Below are 17,625 nucleotides of genomic sequence, written 5' to 3'. Positions count from 1 at the left end.
GCCCGATATAGTTAATTATCAGACCGTTCGTCCGGCTGATATGCAAAACGATCACTTGCCGCTGCGTGCCATCCAATAATGCCCTCTTGATACTGCCGGTATTAGCAGCCTCCTTTACCCACCCACCGATCTACCTCATGCGATGAGCCGCGTCTCGATCTTCAATTGTTTTTGTCAGTTAGAAACGCTCATTTCGTACGTAACCGTCTTGCTGTTGATTAGCTTGTTGTCGCTTTGAGTTCGTAAAATAATACTGTATTAAGGTATTTCACACACACACAATACACATACACATACAATAAACATACACACGGAAAGAGAGGGTTTGATTAAGTCGCTGAATACCGTGGGAGTGACGAACCACAGGGTCCTGATCTCTTTCTGTGACACACTTTATTTTTGCTATTATTTATATATATATTGCAATTTTTTCCTTTTTTTTTTGTATAAAGGGATGTGTAACGAACCGACGAAAAGATGTAAGCGAAGCTTTTCAGAAGCTTGGCTTACTGACGATCGTTACAAATCTTGGGTACGCAAAGTACCATCCGATAATACGCTTTATCACTGCAGTATATACAATAAAAATTTTTCCTGCAACGCAACACATATTTCAAAACATCCGGATTCTGCGTCTCACAAAAAAAATATTGCGAAAAATTTACCATCAAGTAAGGATGATAATAATTTGTCAATAACAAAATTTCGTAAATCATGGTTACATATTGAGCAATATAAATGTTGGTTACGCGAAGTGCCACATGATCCAAGTTTATTTTATTGTTTAATTTGCGATAAATCTATTGCTTGTAGCTCAAAAATCAATTATCACGCGAAATCGAAAACACATCTTGACAAATGTAAGAGTAGTTGTAGTGAAATAGGCAAATCCAATAAAGATTCGAATACGCAAACTAATGAATCGCGAACATTTGATGAGCGTGTAAAAGAAGCGGATATTAGATATGCCGCATTAATCGCTGACATAAATATTCCTCATCAAAATGCAAAAAAAATTCTTGAATTTTTTCAATACCAAGGAAAAGATCCTGATGTTTTGCAATGCATGAGCATGGGTCGTACAAAATGTAAAAACATTATTACTAACGTTTTGTCCCCAATTGAGACGGAACGTGTCGTTGACAAGATTCAGAACACAAAATTTACAATATATGTAGACAAAACATCTGACATTTGTAATGATAAATGGATGACTTTCCTCGTTCGATACGTTGACCCGGAGACATTAGATATTCGCTCGCAATTAGTTAAATTAATTGATATCGATGCCAAAGATTCCAGCGCGGAGAAGTTGTTTTCTGCATTTAAATGTGAAATGTTAAATTTACAGATACCATTTTTAAATATTATTTCCTTGTCATGCGACAATGCGTCAGTCATGACAGAGAAACATTTATCATTCAAAAAAAATTGGAAGAAGTATGTCCACATTTATTAACACTTTCATGCCCTTGCCATTGTTCCGCGTTAGCAGCGCATGCTGCATGTAAAAAAATACCCGCATTTTGCGATAAATTTGTAAAAAAAATTGTTAGTTACATTAACAGCAGTCTAAAACGTACGGCTATTTTTCGTGAGCTTTGCGAATGTTTCCAAGAAACAAATCGCAAATTATTAAAATTATCTGATACACGCTGGCTTTCTCACCACGCATGTGTAGTAAGACTTCTGGAATCTTGGGATACAATTAAACATTTTCTTAACGAAAATGTTGTGAGCGAAAAAACACAGTCTGGAGAACATCTATTGTCTATAATGGATAATGTAGAGACAAAAGCTTATTTACTTTTTTTAAAATATATTTTAAATTTTTTCAACGCGTTTAATGCATTTTTCCAAGCATTAGAAACGCGAATTCATTTATTGCAGTCAAAATCTGTACAGTTTCTTTATGAAATCTGCCGAAATTTTTTGAAGAATAAGCACTTAAAACCATTCTGTATAAACATAAAGTTCTCTCTAAAGGAGAATCAAAAAGTTTTGAATAAAGTTAGTTTAGGATCAGAATGTGATGAATACCTTGACGAATTAATGATGCAAGGGCACAAAGACGCAGTGACAACTGTTAAAGAGAACTGCTTGACGTTTTATGTGACTGCTGCAGAAGAAATTCGTAAAAGGTTACCTGTGAAAAATTTACTTTTATCAAAATTACAAGTGTTTGAACCTTCTGTAAGTTTATTCGATACTGATAGAGAAACATCATTTAATGATGTTTCTTTCGTAGCTCAAACTATCAGCGGTTTTGATCAAGTTGCTTTAAAAAAAGAATGGACTGCATTGCCATTAGATTATACAATAAAGGAGAAAGAAAGTCTTTCTACATTAAATTTTGATAACATGTGGAAAAAAAATTTGCAATGTCAGCACCCAAATAATATTGCTAAATATCCAAGCTTAACAAATGTTCTGAATGCTGTCCGATCACTTCCAAATTCAAATGCCGATGCAGAGAAAATGTTTTCCACTTTAACTAACTTAAAAACGAAAAATCGCAACAAACTTTCATCAGTTACCGTTAATGCCATTTGCGTTTTTAAGTTAGCATTGAAGGCAAAAGGAGAAACGTCTATAAACATGACGATTGAAGACAAACATTTGTCTCTTATGTCGGCGGACAAATTATACGCTAGTGCTGTTAAAAAAGACCACAGTACTTTAAGGCTGCATGCTGCGGGTGATTAAATTATTAACAATTTTAAAATTTTTTATTCCTTCGGCTATAATTGGCACACAATCGTGACGATTTGACCATTGGTTTTGGTCTTTGTCGTCAAGACGTTAATAATCTTTGATACTTATATATAAGCTGTTTATATTTAAAATAATTTAAAATTGCAAAAAATATTACCTCAGCCAGGGTTCGAACCTGGAACCTCCCTCATTCCGTGTAAGGCGTCGTACCAATAAAAGTATCAAAAATTATTAACGTCTTGACGACGAGGAGCAAAACCAATGGTCGAATCGTCACGATGATTGTGTGCCAATTAATTATAGCCGAAGTAATGAAAAACGTATTTGTTTATTATAATGGCAATGTAGTAGTACGAATGTACTTTAGGTTTTATTATACACCGTGGCTGAATATCGGTGTCTCCATCTTATTATTGTTTAGTGTGTTATTGCGATAAATATTACCACATGTCTTAGTGGTCAAATTGGTACGACACCTTACACGGAATGAGGGAGGTTCCAGGTTCGAACCCTGGCTGAGGTAATATTTTTCGCAATGAATTGAATAATTGAATTGAATTTAAATTATTTTAAATATGAGATATGCTTATATATATATATATATATATATATATATATATATAAGTATCAAAGATTATTAACGTCTTGGCGACAAGGACCAAAACCAATGGTCGGATCGTCACGATGATTGTGTGCCAATTATAGCCAAAGGAATGAAAAATTTATTTGTTTATTATACTGGCAATTTTGTCTATCAAAGACATCGCGCTTCAAAATGATAAACGTGTAAAACATCTTGTCCGTAATAGACATCACGCTGAAAGAGTATAGCATGTAATACATAATGTCCGTAATGAACATCACGCTTAAAAATTAGAAGCGTAAGAAATTTTTCCGTAATAGCCATCTCGATCGCTTGTAAAACATAAATGCATGTGTAGTGTACACAAACACATCCACACACAACCCACCCACCCACACACACACACACACACACACACACACACACACACACACACACACACACACACACACACACACACACACACACACACACACACACACACACACACACACACACACACACACACACACACACACACACACACACACACACACACACACACACACACACACACACACACACACACACACACACACACACACACACACACACACACACACACACACACACACAAGCACACACACACACACACACACACACACACACACACACACACACACACACACACACACACACACACACACCCACACCCACACCCACACCCACACCCACACCCACACCCACACCCACACCCACACCCACACCCACACCCACACCCACACCCACACCCACACCCACACCCACACCCACACCCACACCCACACCCACACCCACACCCACACCCACACCCACACCCACACCCACACCCACACCCACACCCACACCCACACCCACACACACACACACACACACACACACACACACACACAGGGAAATGTAAAAATTATTTTTACATTTCCCTCCTGACGGAAGGGGAGGGTCCCAATTGCTTACAGATCGATTGTCTACAGTGTCGTTTGCCAACATCTCATTTGCCGACAATTCGTTTGCGCACAAAAATTATTGCCTACAAGTCGATTGCCTACAAGCACTATTGCGCACAATTAAAAAATTAAGAGACGAATAGACGTTTGCACACAAGATACTTTTGCACACAAGCCGCATTGCACACATAATATTATTGCCTACAGATCGATTGCCTACATTGCAAGCACTATTGCACACAATTAAAAAATTAAGAGAAGAATGGACGTTTGCACACAAGCAACATTGCACACATAATATTATTGCCCACAGATCGATTGCCTACCAGCTCTACTGCGCACAAATAAAAAATTAGGAGACGAATGCACACACGACACTATTGCGCACAAGCAACATTGCACACATGAGGTCCGGTTTCTATTGCTGAATTGGCTACACTAGTTCAGAGGGCTGTACTTCTGAATGAACCGCCTTTCCTATCTTCGGGTCGATGTCCTATCTTCGGGTTTTTAAAATAGTTTTTTAGATTTTAGCCTGACAATCGTAAACAAAGTGTGCGGCACTCGGCACTCTACTTCAGGTACGAGGTATTTGTGCAAGCAATCCAGCCGGAAAACATGATCCGTGTGCCGGTGGCTTTATAGCATTTTCGACTAAGTCGGGTTTCAAGCCAACTCGAGTTGAGTTATGACGTCACAAGCTCTACTTCTAGGTTCTAATTAGACAATTTCAGCATGTGACGTAATAACCCAACTCTGGTTATTTTTGTAGAACGTAACAGTAAGGTTTCGACCAATCGCGTTGCTGCTCGATTCGGCCGTTTGTAACCGTAGAAGTAAGAATTGAGCAACGCAATTGGTCAAAACTTTACTGTTACTGTTACGAAAAGTGGGTGTGCCTTGCTTTGGAGCCACCGCAAAAGACTCTCGTCACGTAGCGTAACGTAACGTGAGTCAACGCACAAGAAACGTATTGGTTAGAGCTTCCGCACAAGCTCTCGCATGGTAACGTAACGTAGATCAATGCACAAAAAACGTATAACGCCGTAACGGCCGTAACCAATACGTTTCTTGTGCGTTGCCTCACGTTAAGTTACGCTACGTGACCATACGAGAGTCTTGTGCGGTGGCTTTTTACAATCGCTTACGGTGAACATTACGATAGATGTAGTTCGGCTTAAGGCCTGTTCGGGAAGCGCGCGTGTTAAGACCCTTGCACAATGGGCGCGTTCAGTAGAACAAACCACTCAGTAGCAATCGAACATGATTGGCTCTTACTTTTAGACCCAACAAATCAACGTAGCGTGTTGAGAAGACGACACTCAACAGTTGTGTCTGCTGAACGCAGCCATTGTCAGGCAACAGGCAACAGGCAATAGGAACAGGAAATAACAAAAAATTTGTTAATTATAACCTAAAAAATTTGAATGCTATGAGTGGTTGGCAATAGGCAATATAGGCACAGAAATTTCAACGTGATGGAAACTCCCCAAGCAGCATTTTGACGTCCGCCCGACGTTAAGATAAACACAGTTAACGTTGGTATCCAACGTTTTCGCTACGTCGTTTCAACCCTCTTTTGCACTAATTTGGGGAATCAAATTTAGGTTGTACCAACGTTGGAATCCGACTTATATAAGGTAAATTAAGGTTACATTTTTTCCACCAGTTTTAACGTTGGTATGTAAACTTTGATTTTGTACACTCTGCTAGACCTGAGGTTATTTTTTCACAACGTACATTTTAGGTGTAGTTTTCGTGCTTCCATTCAAACCATATGACGGCATTGGTGTAATAAATATATCATAATACGTACTTATCAATTTGGCACAAATAAAATGGCTTTATAGGAAAAATATAGTTTGCGCAGTCTTTGATACTATTGTAATTTTGCCATAAATACACGAACCCAGCACTGAAATTGTATAACAAAACTTACTTTATTGATAAATGTGGAAATGATAAGTCGAAATTAGACGAATCTTTTCTAAAATATTCCAATTTACTAAATATTCTAATAAATAACTAAAATTTTCCAAAGTGTAGATTTTAATTTTTTTTCATCAAAATTACTTTTAAGATAAATATGTTGTCAAAACCTTAACAACAGATATTATATAAATGCTTTAAATTGTTAATAAAGTGCGTTAAAAAATATAAATCTAAATATACTGGAAAATGGCGGATTATTTGCCTTCCTCTTTGAGGAATGAAAATGGCGAAGTCAGCGTTCCACATTATATCAAACTTTACGTAGTAAAAGGTGCGATAAATTCTACTAAAATTTGTCTTCTCGTATAAAATAATTAACTTTTTCAGACTTTTCCAAACTAAGTAGTATACCACTGTAGGCAAAATTATACCTATATTGACTAAAAGTCTTAACAAGGTCGCCAAACTGACTTAACATGTCGATAAAGTATCAATTAGTTAAAAATTCTATACTAGATTTGCGAATGAGTCGTATATCTTAACCAAAGCCGTGCAGCCGAGCGAACGCGCTCTCGAGCTGTGAATCGCGCGGCGCGCGCGCGTTGTTTCCCGACGACGCGACGATAACCGCGTGAGATGAGATAGACCGGTTCGGCCGTGGATCGTCAACATTCGTCGCATAGTCTTCGTAGCTCACGCACGACGCCGCGAATTGCCGTCAACGATGCCCGCTTGATGCATCAGTAATCTGCTCTACATTCATTTAGGCAGAATTTGTTACCATTTCTCGCGATTTCTTAACGTCAGTCAGAAATGATCACAGGCGACGTTTTACAACGTTAGCGTTTTACAACGTTTGATAACAAAACGTTGGTTTACGTTGGGAATTACGTATTGAAGTCGCTCGAAAAGTGTAGTGCAGAGTATAACGTCAGGCGAACGTTAAATATCTTAACGTCGGGTAATAGGACTTAAACTGTTTCGAATTTGACGTTGGGAAAGTGATAAAAAAAGCACGTCGTAATTTTAACGTTTAGACAACGTCCAAAAAACGTTAGTAATTATAAGTTACATTTTATAACTTTCTTGAACCGCTTACAACGTTGTGATTAGTAGAAAAGTAGTCCTTAGTCGGAAAGTTATCCGAAAAATGCTGCTTGGGTCTGTGTTTATTGCCCGTGTGTCACTGTTTATTCTGCATTTATACATGATTTCTGATTTTTATTCCCTGTTTCTATTGCCTGTTGCCTGATACTGTGCAAGGACCTTTATCGGCGCTATTGTATATTGCGGTATCAAGGGCACATGGGAAAACTTAAGCAGTAAGACGTAAAGCAGATGTAAGTCCCGGTTTAAAATAGGTGTTTTAAGCTCTAAGCTTTAAGAAATTGTTCAATTACAGTTGAATTTAAAGAGAATAATTTACTGTGACTGGTCAATTTTTTAAGACTTATAGCTAAAAACACTCATTGTAGACTGGGACTTACCAATAATAGTACGGAAAGGCAGATGGTGATTTGTTACCGTAGAATCCTTATATAAAGGCTCGGGCACATAGACAAATTTAAGCAGTAAGACGATAGCAGTAGCCAATCCATACCGTTGATTTCTTTACTGCATACGTCTTAATGCTTATGTTTTTTTATGTGCCCGGGCCTTCATTCTATACTTTACGTCTAATGCTTGTACCACACTAGCGATTGGCGATTGCGTCTACGTTTGCGTCTCTTGACCAATCAGAACGGAAATCACGAATTGCAATCGCCAGCCGCAATTTTCTGATTGGTTAAGAGACACGTAGACGCAAATGTCAATCGCTAGTGTAATGCAGGCATAATGTACACAATAATACTTAGAGCCGATTTTACAGTCCGATTAATGTGATCCTCCGATTAAACTTACTCTGCGTCTCTTTCTACCTGTCCCGTGAAATTGGCCCTTAGGACCACTTTGACCAAGCTCTGATTAATTTAATCGTTGATTAGTCCATTGGAAATGACCAATCACATTTGCCAATTTGCTTAATAAGTAAATGCGATTGGTCATTTCCAATTGACTATGCAAGTCGATTGACGGCTATCGCATAGCTTTTAACCAATTAAGGGCCAAAGCACATATGACAGTCGTAGTCGTAGACGTACAAGCTTTGGCGTATCCTGATTTGTCAGGTCGAGGACTACGACCGTCGTATATCGCTACACCATGTTATGTACTTTGACTCTAACTTGCAACGTTTCTGTAAGAGCAATATTTTCGCATACATTTCTCTTGTGAATGAATTCAAGAATCGAACCCCAGAAATAAAGCTAATGTAGCATATTGATACACGGCTTCCGATAGGTTAAAAATCTATTGCCTGTGTTATTCCCTGTTTCTGTTGCCCGTGTTTTTTATTGTACATCCAGTTTTATTCCTGATTCCTTAGTCCTAATCGCTAATATCTGTTTTTTATTCCTTATATTTTTCATTGTGCGGGGGCCTTATGGCTTCTGCAAACGGGACGCGGAAACGCTTGCCGCACAACAAGTGACGCGGTAACCAATCAACGAGTCGCTTTTCCGTAAAAACAACAAGTTTATTGTCTACCGCGTCGCTTCTTGCCACACGGCAAGCGTTTCCGCATCCCGTGTGCATAAAGGGACCATTATAATCGTTGATTAGTCAATTGAAAATGACCACATTTGCCAATCTGCTTAATGAGTAAATGCGATTGATCATTTCCAATGGACTAATCAACGATTAAATTAATCAGAGCTTGGTCGAAGTGGTCCTAAGGGCCAATTTCACGGGACAGGTAGAAAGAGATGGTGAGTTTATTCGGAGGATCACATTAATCGGAGACTGTGAAATCGGTTCTAAAGGCCATTGCACGTAACAAAGTTTTAGTTATAATTGTAAGGCCATAAAGAGGGGATGCTAAAGCTAAGGCCGAACTTCCTCGACGTCGGTAATGTCAACTCTATCAACTAAAAGCAAAGGCCGAACTGATAATGGAGATCTCGCGTGGTGACAACGCGAAACTCCGGTTTCAGTGTCACCAACTAATTTCAGGTTCTATGAAGTGGTGTATGTCCGTACACGTACACACACCACTGAATTGCTCACACGGACGCACGGTGGAGAGACATATGCTATAGACGCAATTCTTCGCAATTCTTCTCTAACAAAGATTATATTCAGAGCAAAGAATCATTAGACAAGCGATATATTAGAGCTAAGACAAAAACAGGAACGCAGAAATATCATTGTGTAATTCCAGACGGAGAAGGCACTTTGAGATTTAGGGTTGGTTTATAATAGCCGTAACCGTTGATTTAAGCCGTAATCTTTAAGAAATTGACCAATCACAGTCGATTATTCTTCTCACGTTCAATTAAACAATTTTCATCATCTGTTGAATCTCGAATTTTTAAAATATTTAAACGTGTAAAAAAATAAACGCTACTTAATAAAAAAAAATTTATCAAGCATAAATAATAAACGCTTTAATTTCACTGTATTTTTTTTTGAAATCAATTTGTAAACTATTTAGTAAGTAATCACTATGTCTTAGTATAAGAAGCTGGGCTTTGAACGAGCGACGTGCTCCCGCCCTTCTAGAGGGCAGCTCCCGAGTGGCGCGAGCCTCGGGGCGCCACGCTTACGTGCGGTCAGTGTGTGACAACAGAAGTGCTCGTGGTGTCGTAGCATCCAGACGTGTTGTACAAAGAGAGCAAATATATTATAGAGCATTAGAGAAATACTTGTGTTTTCCTGTCCACCTCGCCACGCTTACAGTCGACATTATCAAATAGCCTACAGGTTATGGGCCCAGGGCACGATTCCCCTGCGTGAAGAACGAAGCACGAAAACATCAAAAGTCGAACGTGTAACGTGAAGTGTGTGAGACGCCGGCGAAGGGCATCGAGAAGACGAAAAGCATTTAGAAGAATCTAGAAGATTAGAGGGTAAGTAAATAATATTCCTCGTTGCTGACGAGCAAAACGAGAGAATTTTCAGCATATAAGAACGTTCGTTCGATAAATGCTGTTAGAAGGAGATAGATGTTTTTGCCTTCTTCTTGAGAGATAGAAATAGAGGCAACAGGGACAATAAGAGAATTAAAGATAGATGTATAAAGAGATAGATGTATAAAGAAATAGATGTATAAAGAGATAGATGTGTGAGAATTAGAGATAGATGTGTAAGATAGAAAGAGATAGATATATGCCGCTTGGTAACAAGCTGGCGAGAAAAGCGATGTGCCTGTGCAAGTCCGATCGTGAACGGCGAGAGTCATTTTTTTGGCGCGCGAAAGTCCGATCGTGAAAAGTGAGTCACTATTTTGGCGCGAGGGACGCGTTGCCGGGCACGCGCTGACGCATGATCGATTGGAAAACACAGCATCGATGCGACGCCATAACACACATATATATATATATACAGGCATGTGTATGGAATAAATTTTCAAAATCGACATGTATCGGGTCGGTAATTGAGCATTACTAGCTGTGCGGTGTAGCTTGATTACTGTACAGGGAGGCCGCGTAAATTTGTATGGGCCCCGTGCGCGTGCGTGATCAACCCGAGCTCCCATAGATCTTTTCAGCAGTGCTGGAGATCGCAACGGACAGTGGTGTGCGCGTGCAGATAGCCCTGCAGAGGCGCGTGGTTTTCTCGCTTTGGGGTTATTGTGAATTGCAGTGCGTTCTATATAGCCTCATAAGCATTAAATTTTTATCGCTGAAAGAGATCTAGTGATAGAAATTGTAAATTATTATCGGTCAATATGAATGTTGGTTTATCTTGTCAAAAGAGGAATGCCAATGTTCAATTGACATTTAAATCCCGATTTAGAGGATGGAAGAAGATAAGACGAAAAATCTTCCGATGGATGAGGAAGAAAACAAAGATTCACTGGTTGACTACGATAGTGACAGCAGCGTGGTCACAGTGAATGAGAAAGAAAGAGGTAGCAATAAAACGATGAGTAAAGATGAAGGTAAGAAAGTATTTTTTTTTTTTTAAATAAAACAATCAAGAAGGATAACACACTTGTGTATTCAGAGATAGAGTAATTTAAAATTTTGTTTAGAAGAAAAAGAGAACAAGAAGGAGACTAAAGCAAAGAGTGCAATCCCGAAACGCGGCAAACCCAAAATAATAGAAAACATAGATGTAAATAGAGAATGGGCTGAAAATCGTCCTGTACTACCTATAGGGACAAAGATACTTTACGAAAAACAAGAAAAGATGGTTGAGAAAATGGACTCGGTATTAAAGATGTTGGAGAAGGTTATGACCCAAGCAACCTCCATGATGGATAATATGGTAGAAGTCGCCCACGTAAATTTAGAGAAAGAGAAACTAAAGATTAGACGTTTAGAGGTAAATAAACAGAATACGCAAAGTAAAGTAGAAAACGGTATACAAACGGTTAAAGAATCAGAAGTAGAGCCTAAAAAGAAAAAATTAGATGAAACAGTCTGTTCAGTCGAGAAAAATAGAAGTTTAGAGACAATTAAGAGTGCTTTAGAGGTAGAATTAAACAGTCAAAGGTTGCATATTAGAAGAGAATATAAGCTAACGCAAAAATCCAACTTTGATCTTTGGATGGATTATTTAAAATCCGAATTAATGAATAACGAGTTATTAGATGTAATAGATTCAAACATTGATAGTCCAGAAAATCTTTCCGAATTAAAAGTTGCTAAGAGAAAAAGTCTAGTTAGAGATATAATAATCAATTATTTAGATGAAAATTATCATTAAAGGATTTTACATGAGAAAGATCCAAAAGAAATTTTGAAGAATTTAAGAGGTTATAAAAAGAGTGAAGTAAACGTTACTCATACATCGGTACGAACTAAACTCTATCAAATTAAAATGAGAAAAGACGAAAAAGTAAGTGATTTTTGCGAACGCTTTGATTCAATAATTAGAGAATATGAATTATGCAAAGATGCGGTACCTCTCACAGAACAAGAAATGAGATCTGCACTGTATCAAGCTGTGTCAATTAATGTGCCGGAACTGAGAAATGTAGATTTAATTAGAAGACAAACTAATCTTAAAGAAATGAATGTAGATGAAATAAAATCTTTCATGATGCAGTTAGAGGCAGAGACTAAGAGTGAAGTTAGAGAGAAGCTAGAGAAACCAGAAGTTAGAGTGCAGAGGGCTACCGCAGAAGAGCACAAAGAAGTAAAGTGCTACCGATGCAACAAATTGGGTCACATGGCGAAGGACTGCCCACTAGCGGGATCAGAGGCCTGGTTCTGTTATTACTGCCAGGAGATTAGAGGACACAAGGGTGATAGCTGTCCTAATGCCGGAGCCCAGACGAACAGATTTAGAGGAAAAAAGTATACAAATAAAACCGTTAATAAAAATATAATAAAAAAGGGTAGATTTGCGCAAAGAGGAACAAAAAGAGTAGATAATAAAAGGAAGTATCCGAAAATTTACTATCTTTAAGAAAGCTGGCTGATGCAGGGTTCAGTATTTATTTAGATAATAAAGTATTTAAAGTTTACAATAAACTAACAAATAAAATTGTTTTCGAAGGAATTTATGAGAAACCAAATTGGATTATGCAATTTGAGGTTAAAAACAATAATATAGAGGACAATGAAAGTGTAGAATGTGCTGTGTATAGATGTAGAGCAGAAATGGTTCCACATTGTGAGTTTCCTGAACAATTGCAAGCAAACATTCAGACCAGTGAATTATCAATTTCGGAGGGAGAATTAGACGAAAGAGACAATGTTGGCTCTGCGATTGGGAGGGAGAATGAAGGAGAGCTCACAAATGTGAACGAAAATATAGAACACAATAATGCTGAACTCGATCAAGTCATTAAGTTAGAAGATATACACAAACATTAGAGAATATAGAAGAAATGTGTGAAAGCTCAGTAATTGAAAAAGTAAAGAAATTAGAGAAAATAAATGAGGCGATGTTATGGCATGTTAGATTAGGTCATGCGTCGTTAAACTATTTAAGACAGCTACAAAAAGTAGAAAAGAGATTAGAGACAGTTAAGTTTGATAACTTCATATTAGAGCGTGAAGTCTGTATAATGGCAAAGATGGCAAAATTGCCGTTTAAAGAAAACAGAAATAGAGCACAGAGACCACTACAAGTGATACATACGGATATCATGGGTCCAATAAAACATACATCTTATCCAGGACGAAAGAGGTTTATAATAACCTTTATAGACGATTATTCTAGATTGGCGAAAGCATACTCACTAAAGACGAAAGAGGTTTATAATAACCTTTATAGACGATTATTCTAGATTGGCGAAAGCATACTCACTAAAGACGAAAGAAGTTTATAATAACCTTTATAGACGATTATTCTAGATTGGCGAAAGCATACTCACTAAAGATGAAAAAGGTTTATAATAACCTTTATAGACGATTATTCTAGATTGGCGAAAGCATACTCACTAAAGACGAAAGATGAGTCTGGAGAGGCTTTAGAGAAATACCTCATATAAGCCAGAAATCTACTGGGAAAAGAAGAAAAACTGTGCTATGTAAAGTCAGATCAAGGCAAGGAGTTCACGGGAGGTGCGTTTAGAGAAGTATTGGATAGAGAAATGATAGAAGCCATTTACGCGCCACCGTATACTCCAGAGCATAACAGAGTTGCAGAAAGGTTCAACAGAACGATGCAAGAGAAAATAAGAACATATATGTTCGACTCGGGATTACCAAAGAGTATGTGGGAGTTGGCAGTTGACGCTGCTGTGCATGCGTACAACAGATCTCCACATAAGACTATAGAGTATGAAATCCCCTTGAAAAAGTTCTCATCAGAAATAAGTTGTCATTTCGAGCAAATAAAGAGATTTGGATGCATTGGATATGCAAGAGTACCAAAGCCTACGTCGAAATTTGACAAGAGAGCTATTAGAGGTGTGTTGGTAGGATATACTGACACTGGATATATACTCTGGCATCCAAGCACAAGAAAATTTATAGAGTCCCGACACATTAGATTTAATGAAAAGATAACATATAAAAATGTATATTAAAACAGTCAAATAGAAGAAGAAAAAGACTTAGATAAAAATTGGATGAAAGAATTTGTAGAGGATGAGGAAAAGGGAGAACAAAAACTAGAGATTTCTGAGAAAAGGAAAAAAGGTAGACCGAGAAAACAAACAACACAACTAGACGAACAGAAGCAGAAGGACGCACGAAAAGAAAGTGAAGCTGCAATGACTAGAAGTAAAACTAAAAGAAAACTAGAAGATAATGGAGACACTGATGTGCGGAGAAAAATAGAAGATGTTAGCTTTGCTAATTATATTAATGTGAAAAATATTCAACGGAATATAGAGAATGAAGATGAATTACATCAATGCCTTATGGCATCGTTAAATAGAGAGCCTGTTACTTATGAAGAAGCTATATCAAATAACGAAAGAGAGAATTGGAAAATTGCAGTCAACGAGGAACTTGAATCTATGTATGCTAATCAAGTGTGGGAACTTGTCGATAGACCATTAGAGAAATTAGATGGAAGACGACCTAATATAATAGAGATGGGTATTTAAGAGGAAATTAGAAGCAGTTGGATCAACCAGATATAAAGCGAGACTGGTGATAAGAGGATGTAAAGACAAAAATGTGTATGATCTAAAAGAGACATATGCACCGGTTTCAAGACTGTCACTGGTTAGATCTATATTAGCAATAATAAATAAATATAACTTATACGCTAGTCAGCTAGATGTTAAGACTGCGTTTTTAAATGGAATTCTAGAAGAAAAAGATGAAATATATATGGAAATTCCAGAGGGAGTAAAACTGGATGAAAACACCAAGAAGACTAAGGTGTGTAGATTGAATAGAGCTTTATACGGATTGAAGATAAGTCCGAAAAGATGGAATAAGAGATTTTCAGAAGAAGCTAGAAATTTGGATTAGAGAACGACCTACATGAGCCATGCCTGTTCACGTGGAGGAAAGAAGGCAAAATAGTGATTGTATTACTTTATGTAGATGATATGTTGGTTGCAAGTAATGATCAGAAGAAATTAGAAAAAATCAAAAAGAAGTTGAGTGAAACATTTGAGACGAAGGATCTTGGGGAACCAAAAAATTTTCTGGGAATAACAATAGAGCAAAACAAAGAAGAAAGTTGTATGTATATTCATCAGACGCGATATACTGAGAGCATATTAGAAAAATTTCATATGAATGAATGCAAGCCTCAGAACACTCCTATGGTCACCAGAAAAGTGAGCAATAAAAACAGAAAATTAAAAGAAAAGAGTATTAGAGAAGAAACTAAAAGAGTACCTTATAGAGAAGCTATAGGAAGCTTAATGTATCTGGCAAATGCTACACGACCTGATATAGCCTTTGCAGTAAACTATTTAGCAAGAAGACAATTAGAGACCACGGAAGAAGACTGGCAAGATGTAAAAAGAGTCTTCAGATATCTTAGAGAAACTGCAAATAGAGGATTGATGTTTAGAGGTAAAACAGATGAGTTAGAGTCGCTGACAGACGCTAGTTTTAGAGATTGCATTAATTCTACATCCACTGGAGGATATATAATCAAAATATTTGGAGATGTGATAGCATGGAGAAGTCATAAACAGACATATGTCACACTCTCTACCTGTCAAGCAGAGTATCTAGCAATGAGTGAAGCCTGTCAAGAAGTAATCTCATTAGACAAATCGCTCAGATATGTTGTTGGAAAAACATTCTTGCCTGCAACAATCTGGTGTGATAACAGAGCAGCAGAAAACTGCACTAAGAAGGATGGAAGTCACAAACTTAAAATGTTTGATGATAACTTAGAAGAAATAAAGAAAAACTTAGAAGAAAGAGAAGAAACTGGAAACAGAAAACATATGGCTGACACTTATGGAGACTTTATCAAGCAGTGTGTTGATCAAGGGAAGGTAAAAGTCGAATGAATTGAGACCAAAGAGAACTTGGCAGACATTATGACAAAACCTTTACCTTTAGAAGCATTTGCATATCTAAGAGACAATATAATGAATTTAGAGTTTGAACAGAATTAGAGATCAATTTTACTCGATAACTGATTTTTGATATGTTACAGATAAAGAAGAAAATTAGACGAACACGGATCGCTCGCACAAAGGGAGGGAGTATGAGAAGCTGGGCTTTGAACGAGCGACGTGCTCCCGCCCTTCTAGAAGGCAGCTCCCGAGTGGCGCGAGCCTCGGGGCGCCACGCTTACGTGCGGTCGGTGTGTGACAACAGAAGTGCTCGTGGTGTCGTAGCATCCAGACGTGTTGTACAAAGAGAGCAAATATATTATAGAGCATTAGAGAAATACTTGTGTTTTCCTGTCCACCTCGCCACGCATACAGTCGACATTATCAAATAGCCTACACTTAGATAATTATTAATAGTAGTTCCTGTGTAAATTATTTTTTCTTTTCAGATATTTTTCAGCACGGATAAATAAAAGATGGAAATTAAAAGATCAAAAAAAAAAAAAAAAAACAGATCCCGTTATTATCTCATTATAAATTTAGGCTTAAAAGTTGTGAAATCGATGATAGTTTTTTACAAAAAATTTTGGAGAAAATCGATCAGTACGTGTTTTTTGTAAATCAAAAATTTGTGTCAAAAATTTGAAAATCTTATAGAAATACAGTTAAAAAAAATTAAAAAAAAATTTTTGAAAAAAACGTTCTATTTGGCCCATGTTTCGTAAAGTTATGGGCGTTAAAAAAAACGTTATTTTTCAAAAATCGATATTTTGAAAACGGTTTGACAAAAAAATTTGAAAAAAATCATGGAGGCCTCTTTCAACCAATACTATAACATAAAAAATTTTCAAAAAAATCGAAGAAGCAAAACCCAAATGGTGTCCGATTTGGCGTGAAACGCCCCATATAAACACATGGTGTGTGTGAGTCTGTTACTACGTTTACGCGAGCGTTACTTTTACTGTAGTAATTTACGATAATTCCTTCGCGTAAACGGGATTTTGTAGTAACTTACGATAATTTACTCCACGTAAACGAGTGATATATCGTAAGTTACTACAGAAGTAACGCTCACGTTAACGTAGTATGTGTGTGTGTGTGTGTGTGTGTGTGTGTGTGTGTGTGTGTGTGTGTGTGTGTGTGTGTGTGTGCGTGCGTGCGTGCGTGCGTGCGTGCGTGCGTGCGTGCGTGCGTGCGTGCGTGCGTGCGTGCGTGCGTGCGTGCGTGCGTGCGTGCGTGCGTGCGTGCGTGCGTGCGTGCGTGCGTGCGTGCGTGCGTGCGTGCGTGTGTGTGTGTGTGTGTGTGTGTGTGTGTGTGTGTGTGTGTGTGTGTGTGTGTGTGTGTGTGTGTGTGTGTGTGTACATCTTTCATCGCATAAATTCTGCAAATGCACTTTGCTTGAAAAATACATATGATATAAAGGCACAAAATAAAAATTTATGCAGAATTATTTT

At 37.8% G+C, this 17,625-nt stretch overlaps 1 protein-coding gene and 1 pseudogene across 1 annotated transcript; both read left to right on the top strand.

The window, feature by feature from the left end:
* Positions 1–11,034: 11,034 nt before the first annotated feature.
* On the top strand, positions 11,035–16,552 carry LOC143897655 (uncharacterized). Its single transcript, XM_077406460.1, has 4 exons — positions 11,035–11,176; positions 11,270–11,562; positions 12,289–12,539; positions 16,273–16,552. The coding sequence occupies exons 1-4, from the start codon at positions 11,035–11,037 to the stop codon at positions 16,274–16,276; spliced, it is 690 nt and encodes a 229-aa protein (XP_077262586.1). The 3' UTR covers positions 16,277–16,552.
* LOC143897635 (uncharacterized) lies at positions 12,699–13,672 on the top strand (annotated as a pseudogene).
* Positions 16,553–17,625: the final 1,073 nt, after the last annotated feature.

Source organism: Temnothorax americanus, unplaced genomic scaffold, assembly GCF_048541705.1.
Source record: "Temnothorax americanus isolate GAGA-0224 unplaced genomic scaffold, ASM4854170v1 Scaffold21, whole genome shotgun sequence".
NCBI classification, from domain to species: Eukaryota; Metazoa; Arthropoda; class Insecta; order Hymenoptera; family Formicidae; genus Temnothorax; species Temnothorax americanus.
This window is presented reverse-complemented; position numbering and strand designations above follow the sequence as displayed.